Source organism: Oreochromis niloticus, linkage group LG3 (genome assembly GCF_001858045.2).
Source record: "Oreochromis niloticus isolate F11D_XX linkage group LG3, O_niloticus_UMD_NMBU, whole genome shotgun sequence".
NCBI classification, from domain to species: domain Eukaryota; kingdom Metazoa; phylum Chordata; class Actinopteri; order Cichliformes; family Cichlidae; genus Oreochromis; species Oreochromis niloticus.
Window position 1 is genome coordinate 61,529,462 of NC_031967.2, and position 19,895 is coordinate 61,549,356.

The window sequence follows — 19,895 nt, forward strand, 5'->3', positions numbered from 1 at the left end:
GTTTACATCTCTGTTACAGGAAACCTGAAGAGTTAAAACACAAGAGAAGAAAATCTAAACGTTACACAAAGAACATAAAAGAACTAAACTTCATAAAAACTTCACAAATGATGCTTTAAATGAAAAATAAATCCCTGTAAATAATTCAACAGGTCACATATTAGAACCACCTTAACTAAAACTCTGTAGCCGCTCACTGTGGTTTGTCCCAGCAGCTCTTAGGAAACAAACTGCTAACTTCAGTGTTAGCACACACTGTTAGTAAACTATGCAACACAGAATTCAGGTTTCAGTTGTGTTAAGTTGTGAAGTTGTGATGAAAGTTTTCTTACTGACACAGGTAGGATGGTCAGGCGTCCTCTGTTCCTGCACCGTTCATGAACTGTCACTTATAAAATGCTGCCAAACATCAACTACACTCAATAACTAAACGTGTGCAGGTTAAAGTGATGGACGCCCAGATCTGCACTCCAAATAAAAACAGACTAAAGGTGTTTCCTTCACAAACAAAGACAATATTTACAAAGATCTCACAGGTAAACTGTGAGCGATCACAGCAGCATCTCATCCTGACTAACAGCTTTTAGATGCAGGGAGAGCGTCGTGGTTCAGAGGTGGTTCAGCAGATGATGAAGGCCTTTCTGTTGCATTGTGTAGTGCTGTGGATGCCATGATGGTTGACTGGGTCTGGTTCTACTGAACTCAGAAACACTTCTGAGGTATTTACACCTGAAGCCTCATTTAATGTGAGTCAGAAACAAACGGCTCACCTGTGATTAATGGATGTTTCCCTGCATTTATATTTCCACACAGTTTATTTCTTACAGCAGGAAAACTGAACAGGATGTATGTAAGAGGTTAGAGTGAGGATGACGTCACTTAATACAGAAAATACATGTTTGTCTGTTTTGATGATGAAGGACTTCTTTAGCTCTGTAAACAGCTACACTTGAGAGGACAGAGGTGATTTCATGGATCAATAACAATGTGTTTATCAGCTTTCATCATCGCAGTGCAGACATGACGTCAGATCTATCAAAGTGAAGGCCGTCTCTCTGATGACGTCACAGAGCAGAGTCGTTCTGTCCAATAAAGGATCTCAGATCAGCTGCTGCCATCTTGTGGCCACAGTTGGTTACTGTCTCTGAAAGTTGTCTCATGTTTCCTGTTGTCCTGTTAACAAAGGCTGGAGCTCATCATGCTGAGAGGGGAGCAGCATTTTTTGGTTCTTCACACATGTTCATTATATTCTGATGATCCTGGATGGAGACAAACTACAGATAAGTGTGTTCAGCCCAACTAGTTTATCTCATTACAGCAGTTTGATGTTTCCCTTTGAATCCCCCTGAAGATACTGACAGTGAAGCACGTACATAATACTGCAGCCTTTCAACTCTGAGCTTATTTAGTTCTATTAATACACTGAAATCTCATTTGTGTCATGAAGAAAGTCTTTAATCAAACAGAATTCAAATATCAGAAACATTTCATATATGGAGTTAAACATGAATCATTGTTTCAACAATATATTTATTGTTGTCATAAACAGACAAGAAGACAACAACAAACTGCTCCTCCCATTCAACACATGTCAGTCCATATCCCAGCAAACTAAATCATCTCCATTTACACACATCAAATAGAAACATGAATCACTTGTAATGATTAGAAACTTGATAGAATTTCAAATCTAGTTTGGGGAGTCATTCAGTGAGAAACAGTGAAATGATTTTCCATGTGAAAAGGTGGACAGCAGAAACAGAAAGAAACAGTGAGAACTAAAAGAGAAACAAAGAGCTTTGGAACAACGAGGCAGCAGGAGGACAGCTGCAGTTTAACAGCTTCAATTCACTGACAGGAAACAACATTAGAAACATCATCATCCTCAACTCATCTGCTCCACTGACACTGACACCTTCAACGGACACACCTTCACTTTAACACCAGTGCTAATATATGGAAACATCCTGTGAGTGAAAGTGTGTGTGAAGGTGTGTATGTGTGTGTTAGTATCAGGATCAGAGAACGACAGCTTTCCTCTGTTCCAGTCCAGATTCACTCTGATCCTCTGGAGCTTCTTCTCTACTGAGAGAACAGTGGATGGAGCTGATGGTGAGAGTGCTGAGTATTTACCTTGAGAGAACCATATTGTCCATAATCCAGTTCGTATGACTCCCTTCCTCTTCACAGACTCTGCTAACACACCCAGGTCCCACCCTGTACTGTCTCCAACTTCAACATCCCAGCTGTGAGTCCCTGAGTTAAAGCCCTCAGAGCCCAGGACAGAGGGGAACACATCAAACCTCTCTGGATTATCAGGAAGCTGCTGCCTCTCTCTTCCTCCTCTCACACTGGTCAGATCTTCAGACAGGATGAGTTGTGGATGAGCAGTGTTTGGGTCCAGAATGAGAGGAGTGTAGGAGACCATGTCCTTCATGTTGTTCCAGATGTTGAAGGTCAGGTTGCCCAGGTGTTTGGCCTGGTCTATCAGAGCTCCTGAGGGCAGCTGTGGATCATCCAGCAGGGGGCAGCGCTGGACTCTTTCCACTGCAGCCTTGTAGTTGTGCAGGAATGAGACGTCTTCAGCTCTCAGCTCCTCCTCTGTGGCTCTGACTGAGTCTGAAAGAGCTGCTATCTCTCTGCTCAGAGCCTCCATCTTCTCCTTCATCATCCCACTCTTCTGCTCCTCTTCCTCCCTCAGTGCAGCCAGCCTGGCCTCCTCTTCCTCTGCTAGAAACTGCTGAAGCTTCTTAAACTGCTCCTTAATCTGCCTCTCTGTGTGTCGGGCCTGGACCTTAATGTGTTCTGCTGTTTGATCAAACTTCACTTGAACTTCTTCACAAACCTTTAACTTCTTCTTTAAGGGCTCCAGAGTTTCCTGAAGTTCCTTCTTGTGTTGTTGTGCAGCTTCATCGATGGGTCTGAATCTGTGATTGGTGTGTTCGTCTGAGTCTCTGCAGACGACACACACTGGCTGGTGATGGTCCAGACAGAAGAGTTTGAGTTTCTCAGAGTGCAGACTGCAGAGAGCCTCTGAAGCTCTCTGATCTCTCTCCTGTAAGAACAACTCACACAGGTCCTTTAAAGCTCGGTTTAAAGGTGGATCATTGACTGATATTTTCTTACAAACTGGACACTCGTGTGTTGGTCTCTCTCTCCACCATCTCTTCAGACAGTCTTTACAGAAGCTGTGGCTACATGACAGAAGAACAGGATCTCTGAAGACCTCCTGACAGACCGGACAGCAGAAATCCTCCTCTGATCTGGAAGCCATTGAGTCTGTGAGTGAAGCTGAAAACAGCAGACAGGAAGTACAGTCAGTCCTGGCTCCCCTCCCTCCTCTACCACCTTCACTGAAACTTCCTTTGAGTCGTGTTTTTGCTCAAACTCACATTCAGTGTGTGGAGCGTCAGCAGCTTGAAGCAGCAGTGTTGGAGTTTTCCACTTTTCTCTCCTGTAGCTGGACTCACTCAGAGGAAGCTGCTAGTTTGGTCTGAACTCAGTCTGATCGTCTGTGCGTCTCTCTTTACTGAAGAAGAAGAACTTCCTGTTTCCTGGTTTGTTGCATTTCAGTGATGTGAGGGGAGGAGAAAAATGTTGCTGTTTCACTTTTAACTAAGATGTGTTTCAATCCTGCCTGTAGCTCAAAAACTATAAAAGAGGTTTTGTTCCTTTTCACCTCCACAGGTCACAACATGAAACCTGTTGTGAAGTTTATAAAATAAAGTGTCACTCGGTGGTGCAGCTGTTTGTCAGCTTCTATTTTAGACTTTGTTCTGGTTCTTGTTCAGGTTCCCAGCAGTGGGAGTGTAATGCAGTCACACACACAGGTGGTGTTAAGGTGGATTCACTTTGTTACAGACAGTGGTGTTATTTCTTGTAACTAAGGGTGTTTTTCACTCCAAAGTTCAGACATTAACCTGCCAGAAGTTGTAAAAGTTACTAATAAAGAGCTTTTATCTCATTTCACATGCAGGTCAGAGCATGAAAGCTGTGATGCAGCAGTTTGAGGAAAATTGCTGCTGATATAAAATATTTTTTGTGGTTTTACAAAATATGTAAAAGAGCAGAAAGAAAAGAAATAAGTGTAAAGAGTGCAGCAAAATGCATGTTTTAGTGTGAGTTGGTTCATCTGATCTGGTTGTGTAAAAGTCACTGCATGACACTGAGTTTGACTTTTGTGTTACTGACACTCATCTCTGACTCAGAGAAACGATTTCTCCCCTGTGATGTTCACACAGTGGTGAGTTACATGTGTGTGGAATTTTTACTCTTTTATAGAATAAATTTTTCTCTTACTTTATTTTTCTGTTATTTAGTAAAAATTCTTTCAAAGAAATAATGAATTCTCCACACGTGTTTGAAGGTTGCTGATACGTTCATCTAGCACAGACCTATTGCTGGAATGCCAAGATAATTCTACTACAATGGCAAAAACAAGACGCAAGTCACCAGAGCTCTTTGTGTTGCTCGTGCATGAGGGAGAGAACTGTGACGAGCGCTGTTCCTTCTGCTCGCACCCCAGTCACTCTCAGTTAGCTCCCCCGTAGCACTGCTCTTTATTGTGGTTACATGAATATGCATAGGTTCATTAACATATGACGTCTTACACAGGCATACATGTGAACAAAGAGTACCAGTCTCTGTGTGTGTGTGTGTGTGTGTGTGTGTGTGTGTGTGTGTGTGTATGTATGTCAAGATGTGACCCTGTGAACGACTCCCCAAAGCTCGTGCCAGGAGTCCAGCGGTCCACCTAATCAAAGGGCTCTTGTACTTAAACAGATACAGAGCAGGTGTCCTCCTATAGTATAAATCAGAAAGAGAAGGTACGACCTCTCTCATGACCCTAGGATGTGTGTGCATGCCAGAACACTCTGGAAGGCACGCAGAGTCTTTGCAGACTGCTAAGGATCAAACCTCTATCAATATACAATTGATTATATCCTCTAATCATATATGATTATATGTTTCTAACCATAAATGACAATCCAACAATATAAACCTAACATTTTCCACCCTGTTGCATTTATGCCAGAAATTTCCCAGTTATAAACACCTTGTGTTTGACAGTTTCAGTGCATTTTATACCCAACATCTATCAAATCACCCAAATTACTGCAGAAGTACACAGTTGATAAATGTGTTAGCAGTTATCCTATTCCTCATTGATCTCCTACACAGGGTAAACTGCATGCAAATAAGCAAATTAATGTTAATAGTCAAACATAGGAATTAACATTTGCAAAATCATTCCAGCTTTGTGGTGCATCTCCTCCAGGTGTGTAAATCACACATGCTGACACAGTTTTGTAAACGGACTCAGGCGCAGACCTGGGGTCCGTTCTTCGTACCTCACTTACTACATCCAAGATCAAATCATCGCGCCAACTTTGAGCTCGCTAATCCGGTTCTCCGAACACACCTGTTGTTGACGATGAGTATAGCTGGATGAAGTAATGTGAGATCACTGTGTGGCTTAAAAGGGGCTACGCATCGATAGTAGAAACATTGATCGGCAACCCTTTGATTGGTCGGCGAAGATGTCGAAGGAGCGCGCTCAGTATTTTTCGGCAGCAGAGCAAGAACTCTTGATTGAGGGATATCAGGAGTTTCAGAGTTTAATTAAAACGCAAGGGAACACTGCAAAGGCTGCAAAAGCAAGGAGAGAGGGCTGGAAGAAAGTTGCTGACAAATTAAACTCGTAAGTGATCCATGATATTACATTATATCATGTGATATTATATTATACCACATTATATTATATTACATCATATCCTCTTTCACATTAGAGCCACAACAGGACCCACTAGAACATGGGAACAAGTAAAAGTGAAAGAATATTCTACAGAATAGTGATATTTATCACTTATATTGCTTTTAGTCTATGACAAGAGACCCTGAAATAATCTGTTTGTTTGTTTATAACAGCAACCAAGAAAAGGGCAGAGCAAATAAAGACAGGTGGTGGTCCTGCACCCCCTCGTCACACCCCGGCAGAGGAGCTGGCCCTAGGGTTGAATGCCACCAGACCCATTGTCCAAGTACTCCACAGCGTGGCTGGCAAGAAAGGGTATAAAAGAAGAAAAACTAATGACATGGCCTCCTTGTTCACCTGATCTGAACCCCATTGAGAACCTGTGGTCCATCATCAAATGTGAGATTTACAAGGAGGGAAAACAGTACACCTCTCTGAACAGTGTCTGGGAGGCTGTGGTTGCTGCTGCACGCAATGTTGATGGTGAACAGATCAAAACACTGACAGAATCCATGGATGGCAGGCTTTTGAGTGTCCTTGCAAAGAAAGGTGGCTATATTGGTCGCTGATTTGTTTTTGTTTTGTTTTTGAATGTCAGAAATGTATATTTGTGAATGTGGAGATGTTATATTGGTTTCACTGGTAAAAATAAATCATTGAAATGGGTATATATTTGTTTTTTGTTAAGTTGCCTAATAATTATGCACAGTAATAGTCACCTGCACACACAGATATCCCCCTAAAATAGCTAAAACTAAAAACAAACTACAAACTACTTCCAAAAACATTCAGCTTTGATATTAATGAGTTTTATGGGTTCATTGAGAACATGGTTGTTGTTCAATAATAAAATTATTCCTCAAAAATACAACTTGCCTAATAATTCTGCACTCCCTGTATAGCGCTGTCGTTCTAATCGTGCAGATCTGCTCAAACAGAGATTATCAAACAAAACTTTCAGTGCACTGTGAAAGTATCAAAATAAAAGGCCTTGTTAAGTCATGACACATGCTCCTCATCTCAGGAGGGTAAATCATACCAAACCTAATTGGCAGGTTCAACTTTGCAACAAAAGACAAATCATCAGCCAAATTAAACCCAAAACATTCATCCATCAGCCACACACCACACAACATAACCCTATTGTCTTATTAGATATGAGTTCCCTCCACAGGTCTGTGTTTTTCAATCATCTGGGTCACAGACCCGTTTTTTTTTTTCAGCTTTCCTTGTTTTTTTCTTTCCCCATCATGAAACATGTGACATGTTGTCATGTATTCCTGAAAACAAGTTTGTTCTCATGTAATCAGAGTGTATATCTGGATGCAAGCTTCTCCATACATCAGAAACAGGAAACTCAACCCTCTGCTACATCCTATTCACTTGTTTTATAATCCAGTCATCTTTCCCTGATCTAGTAACAATCAACTGATTTGCATATCAACTCATAACCCACTAAGTTGACAGGACAACAGAAATGCATGTTCAAAATATTATCACAAAAGAGAATTTCCCTCATACAGTAAATTACTTGTGCTGCATCAATGAAGCAGAAAGCATCTCCCAATTTACTATATTAACAACTAAATTTGTTGTCTGATCACTGGTTGGTCAAACCAGAATCTTTTTTTTCCTTTCACAAAAGTTAAACTGTTGTCCTGAAACTTGGAGAGTTAATTGTCAGCAGTGGATAAATTCAGCATTTGATAACAAAACTTGTCTGTTAAGTTTTTTCCTGCTATAATTGAATCATTTTTCCTAATATACTATTAGTCCACCTGTCTATGTATTACTTTTCATCACACTAAGCGACTTGGACAAAATGATAAACAGAATCACATGCTTAAGGTGCTGTCTAATCTTCATGAGCTCTATTGTATTTGTAAGTGTTAGTAGTGTTAATGCATTTTCTGTTTGTGTGTGTGATGTTGTGGACGTTTCTCTTTGAAGTGTTTCAGACTCCTTCTCAATTTTCCCACTTAAAGCAGTCAGTTTTCTTTTTCCCAGGTTTGCTAACCCAAATTTGATTTCCCACATTAAATAACAACATTCCTCTGTGCCCCCACCTGCTCCGTCTTGCACCTTGGTCTCCTCTCTCACTCAAAGCAGTGTAGCAGCAGATCAGCTTCGTCCTGTGCAACTCCCCACTGTCTCATTCAGTGCCATTCCACTCCAAACATGGCAGGTGTCAAACTCAGACAGTCTCCTCAAAATTCCTCTTCACACACAGTGAAGTTGCAGCTTGTTGGAAACACAGTGCCATTCATCCAGTCAGTCAGGATGATGGTTTTCTCTTCTTCTCTGATGCCGTTTGTCCACACTGCTGATCCAGGTCTGCTTTTCACCTGCAAGTGACACACTGAGAGATTTTCATCATTCTCATCACTGATTAAACAACACATCCCCTCTCTCTGGTTTTTGAATTCTCCTTTCTTAAAAACAGAAAGTGAGATTGTAGTTGTTCTTGACTGAGAAACACACAACCTTTTTCATCCACAATGTAAATTTGTTTCTTTTTGTGTCCACTAGTGTAGCTGGTGACCTGCAGAATCACCGTTCTCACAATTGGAGGCAATTACTTTTACACAGCGCACACACACACTGCGACGTCAGGCACATTCACACTCACTTTTTTCATCTGCATAAATAAATCATATGGCCAATGGTATGTGCCATGGTGATCCATAAGTATGATCACAAGTTTATTTAATTATATTTCAACCCAACAAAACAAACAAGCAAAAACATGATGCTGATGCTATAAACGCTTTACACACATGAATCAGGGTGCAAGAAAAGATGCTGCCCATCTGAGGTTTGAGGAAGAAACTGAACTCACAGATAGCTGCATGTTCAAGTTATCATAGCTCTGTTTCCCTCCCTCTGATGTGTTCTCAAGCAGCTCCTACTCTGAAAATGTGTAGCTTGCTCATCAGCTTAGAAGTGACCACATATTCAATTCAGCTTCTCCATCTTGCAGCTTTAGCTGTTTTGTACAGGGTTTAGCATATTAGTTGTTTGTATAGGTGTGCTCTATATTCAATTCAATTCAATTCAATTTTATTTATATAGTGCCAGATAACAACAGTCACCTCAAGGCGCTTTATATTGTACAGTAGATCGTACAATAATAGATACAGAGAAAAACCCAACAATCATATGACCCCCTATGAGCAAGCACTTTGGCGACAGTGGGAAGGAAAAACTCCCTTTTAACAGGAAGAAACCTCCGGCAGAACCAGGCTCAGGGAGGGGCGGGGCCATCTGCTGCGACCGGTTGGGGTGAAAGAAGGAAAACAGGATAAAGACATGCTGTGGAAGAGAGACAGAGGTTAATCACAGATATGATTCAATGCAGAGAGGTCTATTAACACATAGTGAGTGAGAAAGGTGACTGGAAAGGAAAAACTCAATGCATCATGGGAATCCCCGGCAGCCTACGTCTATTGCAGCATAACTAGGGTGGGGTATCGTCACTGATTTCTAGAATCAATTCAGTTCTGATTCACAAGGTCATGAATCGATTTGATCCATGATTCGATTTAATTCGATTCGATTTGATTCAATTTGATTTAAATCTGGGAAACTTTGACAGTCAGAAATATTATAATTCAGATCAGTACATTTACATATTTTTGTATCAATAAAAAGGAAGCTGACACGAGCAAGACTTTATCAAAGGTGTGAGCGTCACAGCAGATGCCTTTGTGTCAAAGTAGCTGAAGATAAAACACAGAAAAACATGAAGGTGGTTTTCCTGGCCTGGGATTTTATAAAAATATTCTGCAGTACATCAAAAAAGAAAACCATTAATCAACATATGAACGTTACCTCGGTTTTGTTAGAGACACGGCGTTTTGCATTTTGCATAATTTAAAAAAGTTTAAATTTGTTCAGTATTGAACGGCAGAAATTAGGTTTTCTTTTCGGAAGTATGTAAAAGGAAAAAAAGAACAGCAGCCGACAGCGCTGTAAACAACGATAGACTTGTGTGTAACAAGCAAGCGAATAATGCAGAAAACAGATTTTTAGATGGGAAACTGTTCTTGATGTACAGAGAGAGAGAGAGAGAGAGAGAGAGAGAGAGAGAGAGCTGTGCATGAAGTGTGACTTTATCCTGGTGGAAGCAAAACAGCAAAAGTCAGAGGGAATTCATGACGATGTTTATGTGAAGCGTAGTTTGGATCTTCTTTTGCTGCTGGTTCGGTCAATATTGTTTGGAGAGAGATAAAACTAACAGCTTTAGAATCAGCGCAAAAAGGGCGTGAACACAAAGCGCGGACCCGCCGACGGATCAGAATCAGCGAGCTGTGGGCTTTCAGCCCGACCGTGTCCGTGCCGTCGGGTGAGAAAGGCGACATCTAACTGATTCTGATCCGCGGGTCCGCGCTTTGTGTTTACGTCTTTGTGCAGAATCCGTGTACCTGCTCTCATTTACTGTCTTAGCTGTTTGGTGGTTGTTGAAATTTTTTGAGGTTTCACCCAGGGGCGATTTTAGCCCATTTTTGGGGGTGCTTCAGCCCCAAAATGAATCAAAGCACCCCCAAAGGTTTCTTACTTTTTTTGACAATATTTGCTGTTTGTGTGACACACTACTAAAAATATAAAAAGCATACAGTACTGTACTTGTTTGAGATGTAACATTTTAACAACAAAAGTATAGATAACCCCCCCTCCCAAAATGGTTTTTTCCAGCTCGCCTCTCCCCTACTCTGGCTCTAGCGCCGTTGCTGCCAGAGCGATGGTGGCTGAGACGCAGCGGAGCGGAGGTGTAAGTGCCCGGCTTAAAACAGGACATGTTAGCTGCATTTAACCTTCAGTTACTCTTTGTATAGTTATATAGGAGTCATGTTTCTTATTAGCTGAAAAACATTACACCTAGGTAACCTGCAGTGTTGAAAGCGTGTTTTCCGACAATGTTTGCTACCCTACAATCCGTCCTGCTCTGTAGTAAATTCAGCGACATTTGACCGTCCTGTTGCTCCTACTGAAATGTATACAGCCTATTTAAAATCTAAAACTTAAAATTTTCCGTAGCCTGCTGTTGTTACCACTGTCCTGTTTGAAATGGATACTAACTAGCTAACTGACTGAATGCCCATTAACCTTATAACTCCTGGTGTGTGTGTGTGTGTGTGTGTGTGTGTACAGAGAGACAGCCAGGTTCATAATGGATATAAGGAAGTTTTTTCAAAAAAACGAGCCACATTCAGGTAAAAGTGTAAGAACAGATGATCCATCAATCAAGAATAATGTTGGATCAGTGTTTCAATGTTTATATCTTTTATTAGATGTTCATGTGGTTTGGTTATTTGCCTTTTGGTTGAAAGTACACCGAGAGAGGACTTTTTGTTAGTGATCTTAATAGAATTTTTTTCATATTAATGTAATTTTTCATCTAATTGAATACAATCTATTTGTGTATGATTGTCAGTCCAAAGAGGGAGAGAGGAAAGAGGGGAACGTGAGGAGAAAGTACAAGGTCAGGAAGAAACAGGTATGAAAACAGACAGGGAACAGTGACGGGCAAAACAGAAACTGTTAAACTGACAAAGAGAAAAAAAAAATTTTACTCGTACAATCTGGAAGTTGTGTTCTCCCTATATTAAAGCTGCTCTACAGAATCTTCAAAACAAACTGGGTTGAAACATTTTTGACCCTCTTTAACAACATTCCTACATAACATTATCATTGATTGGGGAGATTAAAATTAATGATATATTTTTATGTGGTTCAGCCACAACTCTACTAAAACCTCAGCCAGTAACAGGTAGGCCAACTTTTGGACCGTCCAGTTGTCTGTATGACTGCTGCAGTATGTGCGCCACATTTGCGCACTATCAGAAAGTGCCAAACAGCCCTGGTGGAGTGAGGAGCTGTAAAGAGAAGCAGATGCTCTGTTTATATTCTAAAACTGTTGTAAGCTTGTTTCAAAGATTCTGTACAGCAGCTTTAAATGTTTTCCAAAAGCACACATACACTTATCAGTGTTTCTAAAACTTTTTACAGTGTGTACCACCTGATAAAAATGTCAAGCTCTCCGAAGTACCACTATGAAAGCATGAAACTCCTAAATCTTACAACACAAAATTAGTATTATTAAATTAGTAAAATTAGTATCTGCAGTAAAGATTTTTTCATACATTGTATACATTCTACCACAGGCAAAGTTGCCTCCATTTTTATAGTTTTTATTCATATTTTGTAATAATTTATTTGTAATAATTTATTCTGTTTTGGGAGTTTATTTTTATGTATCTGTATTATACATACACATTAAAAGTGAATCTCTGTCCAAAAAATGCACTCAGTTTACTTTTTACTCACTATGAGTATCATTCATTATTCTCCCCCAGTAATTAAGGTTAGGATTTTTTCTATTCCAATCTATTCTTCTTTGGCAGCATTTAAATAACCTTTATCAGATTTGATGGTTTTGTTACAGACTTTCCAAACAAGTGTTTTGCTTTTCTTTCACAAATGTGGGATTAAATTGTGTTAAAATGTACAAAACAGTGATGTCATGTTTTGAGGCGAGGACCCAATGACAGAGAGACTTGATGAATTTAAGAATCTTATGATTTAATAAAGAAATTTGCAGACTTGCACAGAGATGGTAAAATTATGATGACTGATAATGGAGGCGAAGACAACAGAGGACAAGGACAGGGAGGAACAGGGGTTTAAATGCACCAAGGAGACAGTCAGAGAGAACTCGGAACAACATTTAAGGATGCAGGGACTGACAGACACAGGTTTATCTTGCCTGGCTGGGCAGCTTTCTGGGTGCTCAGCACCCCCAAAGCTCTGATCCTAGAATCGCCCCTGGTTTCACCTGAGATTCTGGCATTTCGGGCAAAATAAATTTATATTAAAAAATCGATTCAGGATTTTAATGAATCGATTTCACGTTATCCAAGCCAGAATCGATTTTAATCGATAAATCGATTATAAAAACCCACCCCTAATTTTAAAGATTAAATTAGCTTTCTGTTTTTTTTTTTTAACATGTAGGTCTGTGTATATCAATGGTATATCTGTTTTACAGGAAAATCTTGCCCCCCGCTCGTCCCCCCATACTGTGGGATACTGTTTGTTTGGGATTTGGAGAGCCCAGTGCGTGCCCCCGACACAGGGATACACATTCTGCCTGGTAGACCTACCCTGGCACTTGTGCAGGTGAAGCCAAAGGCAAGATATGCTTCATCATATTTTCTAGTCCTTGTCTTGGATGACGTTGGTTTGGAAACATACTTGGCAATGCTTCATCTTCTGCTTTGGGTTTGTGTGGGAGCCCCGTCAAAAACCTGTCCATTATGCTAGCAGTGTCCAAGCATTCTGTCTTGCTTTTTTTTTCATACCACGCCCCCTCTGCAACGGCTCTACACCCCCACTAGGGGGCACGTCCCCCACTTTGGGAGCCTCTGGTATGTATAAAAGTAAAAACGGCTTTGATTGTAAGTTGATCAGACCAGTGAAACTCCCTTTTCTTTCAGTATAAAAAGGACATATGTTTAAGAGTTTTTCCAGATGATAAAAAAAACCTTCTGTGACAAAGAAGGAAATCTATCAGTGTGACTCAGACTGTAAGAAATAAGAGTTTTGTTGAAAGAGTTTTGTTGGCTCATCATCCACACTGTCTGCTCATTTTTTTTTATTTTCCTTTTAAACTGTAGTCATAAAAAACAGCATTTCTGTAGTAGGAAGTGAAAATCAGAAAGTTTTCAAACTTTTCTGTCATTTAATGTTTATTGTTTAACTACTTTATGTAGTTTGAATGGCCACACAGAAGACTTTTATCATTAGAAAAACCTTTAAAACTTGCAAGAAAAAGATGCTGACCGAGCTTTGGCCTGATGTTCATTATTTAGTTGCTGTTTTTCAATACCAACTAAGCCTGCACACAGGCGTTTGGACAAGTGGACCCAAACTGAGTCGAAGCGGTCGACTCATTTATCTTTTCATTTATTCAGCTGTATTCTAAACACCAGCTGGCTGTTATAGGTTTTGGAGTGTTTGTGTGATATTTGTTATTATTAGTAGAATAAAAATGAAATAAGATTAACATCTGATCTTTGTGTTTTTTCTTTTCAATAATCAGCATGGCCTAGACACCATGACACCGAATGTACAGACTTCTGGATGTTAATCTAATATTTTTTCACCAAATTAATACACGCATGCTCCAGTGGGAATGCGACTCACAGTTTTCTTATTTCAGTGATTTTAGTGCAGTGGGCTTCACACACTGCTTATATAAAACACATTCCCCATCACATAAACACTAAAAACATGGCGGTCCCAGCTGATTTGTAAACATAATGATCAAATCTGCTCCAACAGTTTGAGTTTTTATTTCTCTAACCTGCAGACTCGCTGAGGTTAAAGGGTTGAGAGTATAGATTAGTTTCTAAAACAAACTTCAAACTTGGGCTCGGTCTACGTACACATTTGATATGAGATTTACAATTATACTGTCTGTGTCCTGTTTTAAGATCATATTTGTAAATTTGTTTTCAGCTGACATGAAAAAGGAATAAAGTTTTGTCTACGACTTTATTACTGATGCTCATTAGAGAAACACAAAGATTTGAGCTCTACACACCCTCTCTACTTAAAATGTTCCTTTTTGCTAAAGTATATAATTTGGGCTGGATCAGGTGTCTGAATCCTCCCTTAGTTAGGCTACAATAGGTCTAGATTGCTGGGGGATTCCCATGATGCACTGAGTTTCTTCTTCAGCCAATTTTTCTCTCACTTTGTGTTTATACACCTCTCTGTATTTAATCTTTTAAATATTATTTTGTTGCTCTCTTCCACAGGATGTCTTATGTCCAGTCTTCCTATCCTCACCCTAACCAGTCACAGCAGATCAATGCCTTTCCCTCAGCCTTGGCCCTCCAGAGATTTTTTCCTGTTAAAAGGAAGTTTTTTTTCCCATAGCCACCAAGTGCTTGCTTATATTGTATTGCCTGATATTGGAGTTTTCTCTGTTGCATTACTGTAGGGTCTTTACTAGGGCTGGACGATATGGCCTAAATTTCATATCGCGATATAATTTGAAGCATGTGCGGTAACAATATATATCGCGATATATTCTTTTCTTCTGTATAACGTATTTTCCCCACTACAAAGCACACTTAAAATCCTTCAATTTTCTCAAAAATCGAGAGTGTGCCTTATGTATGAATTCTGGTTGTGCTTACTGACCTTGAACCGATTTGGGCGTGCAGAAATCTGTTAAAAAATATTTCAGTACAACTTTGGTAAGCCGCACTGCTTGATGGATTGTCAGAGCATTACGGCTGCCGTGGTGAGGAGCTTCGCGGAGTAATCTGGGTCCAAAACTCCGTCCGCTTCAGGTCCCAAAGTCAAACGAACACTGAGAGTTAAAAACGGTCTAAATTCTTTAATCTTTAATAAAATCATCAGCGTTGCTGCTTTACCAGGTGTAACAATTAAGTTTAACATCCAGGCATCCATGAAAACAGAAGTTATTAAATTTAATGCAGTTAGAAGTTAACAGGAAGTTAGCTCGCTAGTTTCCACCTAAACATGACCTACCATGTTTTGACTCACAGATTTTTGAAACTAATTAAAACCTACAGCTCTGCTACCACTTCCAACACAAATGGAGACAGAAAACTAAACAGCAGTGGCGTTTGCAGGGTTACTGAAGTTGGACTACCTGGTATATAATGTTGTGCTACGTGATTGCTAGCGACAAAGCTATGCTAGCATAACATTAGCACAGTGAAGCTGGAGCATTGACTGTAGAAAACATGGATGACGCAACAGCTCCCCAAAAATGAAGCCAAAACGTCTCTATCGCCCCCTGGTGTCTGGCTGCAGTATAGGTCATAAACCCCGCCTCCTCCATGTTAGCGGATGGGACTGGGGTCAGACTAAAATAAATTTATTCTCCTTAGGTAATTTTTTTCCAAAGATTCTTTCTTTTGTTATCAATAGTTCTCATCGTGCTGATTGATGTCCAAGGGGTCTCCTTTCCCATAAGTTTGATTCTAATTCCCAGAGGTGGGACCAAGTCATTGTTTTGCAAGTCTCAAGTAAGTCCCAAGTCTTTATCCTCAAGTCACAAGTCAAGTCTCAAGTAAAGTCAAGCAAGTCAGAGTCAAGTCGCAAGTCAAGACAGACAACTTTCAAGTCAAGTCCCAAGTCCGAAACTTTGAATTTCAAGTCCTTTCAAGTCTTTTTTTTTAACCCTCTGGGGTCCCGGGTATAATTGGCCGTTCTTGACTACTTTTGATTTTACTTCTATATTTCACTTTTAAAATATGTTTTTCTTGCCTTGTTTGGTATCATTATTTACAGCACAACCTCAAATATCTGAAATTTGAGTTATTTTTTTCATTTTGGTATACTATGTTAGCACAGTTGATCTAAATTCAGACAAAAAATTCAGAATCCGAGTAGAAAAAAGTTATATTTTTTTACATGTTTAACGAATCATTTTCATAACTTGAAATGCAAATAGAAATTGTACATTTCTAAAAATTACGCACAAGTTTTGCAAACAACAAAGTTATATGGTACTATTTACCTAAAAATGCAGCCAAGGCCTCAGACGTTTTTTATATAACCATTTAAAACTATTTACAGAACAATCAGGTGAGCTGCATCAAATAAGAAGGCACACAAATTATTTGTGCCAGTCCAAAAAATGTAGTTTGTGTTCAGTATAAGACAGAGGAGAACAGCACAGGCCTAAACCCTGCAGGTCTGACAACTGGAGGTGCAACAGTCCAGTTTTCTATGTGGAGACAGCGTTTACACTGGAATCTGCCTTTGACAGCTTTTTTAGATCAAATATGAAATTCAGCAGTCTAACTGACACACAATACAAAACAATAACTACACAACAAACTAACTACAGCCTCCAAACACGCTAAACGTCACTAATGTCTCACATATGAAAACACTCTCTCTCTCTTTCTTTCGCTCGCCCGCTTTCCGTCGCAGGTGTCACTCCTAAAAACTTCCCCTTATCCCTAAACAACCAAATGTCACATGTTGCCTTATCATTTCTTTTGATTGGCTGACATGGTAAACTCTAACACCAATAGGGAAGGGGTGTTTTTTCTTTTTCTTTTTTCACTCGCAAGTGGAGAGCGTATGCTAGGCTGTCTGTAGAAAACGCCGTTTTTGTCTAGCATCCCTGTTGAGAATAACCTTTGCAAATAAACAACAGCTAATAATATAAGATCAAAGTATTTTATTTGATGTATTGACATAAATGACAGAAGAAAAGGCCATGTATAGCAGGACTACTCAATTACACACTAAGGTGGGCCAGATTTTCTAACCAAAAAAAAATTTTTTCCCTGGCTCAGACATGCAAAAGTTAAACACGACCATACACTAATTGCAAATTAAACACAGTGATTTTGAATTGTGATGTGATGGTAAAATAAATATTTGTCAGTCTAAACTGGGTTAAATCTACGGGGTTAATGATGGGGAGGAGACGGAGAGAGACTGAGTACAGCTACAGAACCCACTTTCTGAAACGGACCCTGCTCACCATTCACCGACAATTCTGAGCTAACAAGTTGCATGTTATTTTTGGATGCGCTTGCAGGACCGGATTTAAAATAGCATGACAAACATATCATACCTGTTAAAGCCAAACAGTATCATCAACGTAGCCCGAAGAACATTTGCTAATAAGATGAAGTTAGCTAAGTCAGCTGTCTCATCGTAGCAGAAAAAAAAAAGAAAAAAAAAAAGCACCACCTACCGTTCTTTATGCAACTTCAAATGTCGGACAAAGTTGGAAGTTGTTCCATCTCCGTCTGTGATTCTCTTCTTGCATGTTTTGCATATTGCATTTCGTTTTTTGTTGACTACTTCGTAGTTTATGTACCCGAAAGAAATTACTCTTGGAAGCATTTTTGGCTCGAGCGTTTTTGTTCTTGTTTTTTTCAAATCTGGTTAATTTGATTGGCTGTGCTACAGCCCACGCTCACATACATACGGAGTGTGGTAAGAATGAATGAATGAATAAAGTGAATTAATGGTCCGCACTTTTTATATAATATGTATGTTAAATTTTAGATTTGGGTAAAATATCAAGTCTTTTCAAGTAAACAGGTTCAAGTCCAATTCAAGTCCCAAGTCACTGGTGTAAAAGTCCAAGTCAAGTCACAAGTCTTACAACCTTTTTTCAAGTCAAGTCTAAAGTCATAAAATTAATGACTCGAGTCTGACTCGAGTCCAAGTCATGTGACTCGAGTCCACACCTCTGCTAATTCCTTTTTTTTTTTTTTTTTTTGTCTGTCCCATTTGGTTCTTTAGCCGTCAGAATTGTTGTCTGAAGACCAACAAGGATACCAAATGGATTTATTTTGCCAAATGGATCATCATGGCATTGCCGTATTGGTCCATTTGATCAAACTTAGTTATTTTTATTTATTTTATTTTCAGTTGTTACAGATGGGACAGACATGACTGGGGGATAGGAAAGGGAGAAAGAAAGAGAGGAAGGAAAAGAAAAACAGAAGGGAAAAGGGACAGTGAGAAAGGGCACTTACAAAGACAAAGAGGGAGAAAAAAAAAAAAATCTCCTGGATCACCTGTTGAGAGAAAAAGGAGAAGACAAGCAAAAAAAAAAACAAAGCAACATACTAAACACAACACCATCACGTTAATCTAGCTAAGTGTGAACAGCAGTAAAAACTAAATATTGAAAGTTGTTGTGCAGCACACAGGACAGACAGCGCACAATGTGCTTTGAAGTAGCAGCTACGAAAGGTGTAGTTTGTCTACGAACAGTGAACACCCGTGTGTACATCTGTGTGGATCAACGCGCTTGTATACAAAAGGTTTCCCCATGTAACGGTCTGCTAGAGGGTGTGGAGGCCCATAGCCCCGTCCCCCAGGGCATGAAGCAGGCATGGAGGAGATCCAGGCTCCAGACATCCAGAGGCCCCAGAGTGCGAGAGCCCAAGGAGGACCACCGGAGGGGCATCCGTGCCACCTTCCTGGGAAGGGCTGAGGAGATCCCCAAACGAGGGGGTCACCCAGCAGCCACGGAGCAGAAGCCAGAGGGGGCTGCACCGGCGTGCCCGCCGGCTCTGCCGGCAGCCAGCTGTGCCAGAGTGAACCGAGTTGCAGGCCCGAGGCCGGAGGCCTGAGGGCCCCCTTTGCTCCGGAAGAGGCCTGACCGAGCGACAGGCATCGGGCCCCGCCAATTAGCCACCGGGAGTGAGCTGGTGCATACCTGAGCGCCCAGCCCCGGACACCAAGAACCACCAATGCACCAACCCCTGAGGGCATCAGTTACCAGCAGGGAGTGTGGTGAGGGGAGATAGGCCTCCACACTTGGAGGGCCTGGGAGTACCCAGGGAGGTGGAGTCTAAGACCCGACCTGACATATAGACACAGACAAACAGGCACACACAGACATAAACATGCTTTCCCACCCTCATGCACACATATACAAACACTCAGCACTCACCCAACGTAGGGACAGACATACATAGACATGTACACACAATCATACTCCCCAAACATACTCTATGCCCCGGGTCCAGGTACCCTCGCCCCCAGAGGGGGAAACGGCACCCAGACCCAAGATATGTGACCCTTTCCCCCGGGGTGGAGGCAAGCAGACCGCCCCAGGCTCCGCAGCAGCAGGGAGGCCAATCGGACGGCCAACACCTCCTCCCAGCCCCCCGCCCCGATGGCTAGTAGAGAACGGGGGTGTGTGAAGACCCCATACCTCCCTCCTCCCGCTCATGTGTAGTGTTGCTGCGTGTTGTTCTAAAGTGCATTTAAAACAAGGGAGGGCATGGTGCTGCTGCCAGAGAGCAGCAGGTGTTAGCACGGCCCCTCCCGAGAACCCTCAATGTCTACATGGATTTAAAATTGAGAGGTGGGCACCGGCGCCAGAGGTAGGGTTGAATACACAGACCGTCCTCTGGACGCCGTTAACGTGGTCACCCTCAAGGCCCTACATATGTGTGTGTGTGTGTTATGAGAGTGTGAATAATGTGGATGTCTAAGTTGTGAAATAAAATTGAGGCGCAGGTGGCCAGAAGGGGACAGAGGGGGGGGAATGCCTCCCCTGCACCCTGGTGACACACCCGCACCCCAAGGCCCTACCTGTGTGGGTGGGTGT

At 41.0% G+C, this 19,895-nt stretch overlaps 3 protein-coding genes across 9 annotated transcripts in view; 1 reads left to right on the forward strand and 2 right to left on the reverse strand.

Moving 5' to 3' along the window:
• Positions 1-19,895, forward strand: part of LOC100703578 (nuclear factor 7, ovary) — a 972,198-nt gene that overhangs the window by 745,886 nt on the left and 206,417 nt on the right. The gene's annotated exons all lie outside the window — the stretch shown is intronic.
• LOC100708849 (scavenger receptor cysteine-rich type 1 protein M130) overlaps positions 1-19,895 on the reverse strand; it is a 284,144-nt gene that overhangs the window by 152,593 nt on the left and 111,656 nt on the right. The window lies entirely within an intron of this gene.
• Positions 1,511-3,559, reverse strand: LOC109196424 (nuclear factor 7, ovary). 2 transcript variants are annotated; one of them, XM_025905777.1, is made up of 2 exons: positions 3,393-3,559; positions 1,511-3,279 (listed from the first exon to the last, which is right to left on the reverse strand). In XM_025905777.1, the coding sequence occupies exon 2, from the start codon at positions 3,272-3,274 to the stop codon at positions 1,886-1,888; it is 1,389 nt and encodes a 462-aa protein (XP_025761562.1). In that variant the 5' UTR covers positions 3,275-3,279; positions 3,393-3,559; the 3' UTR covers positions 1,511-1,885. The 2 variants fall into 2 exon arrangements, with proteins under 2 accessions (XP_025761562.1, XP_019205970.1); XM_019350425.2 differs by having other exon boundaries at positions 1,511-3,291; positions 3,393-3,558.

What these genes read in the sequence shown, in the direction of transcription:
- LOC109196424 (XM_025905777.1), bottom strand. Translation starts at nt 3,274, where the DNA reads ATGGCTTCCAGATCAGAGGAGGATTTCTGCTGTCCGGTCTGTCAGGAG.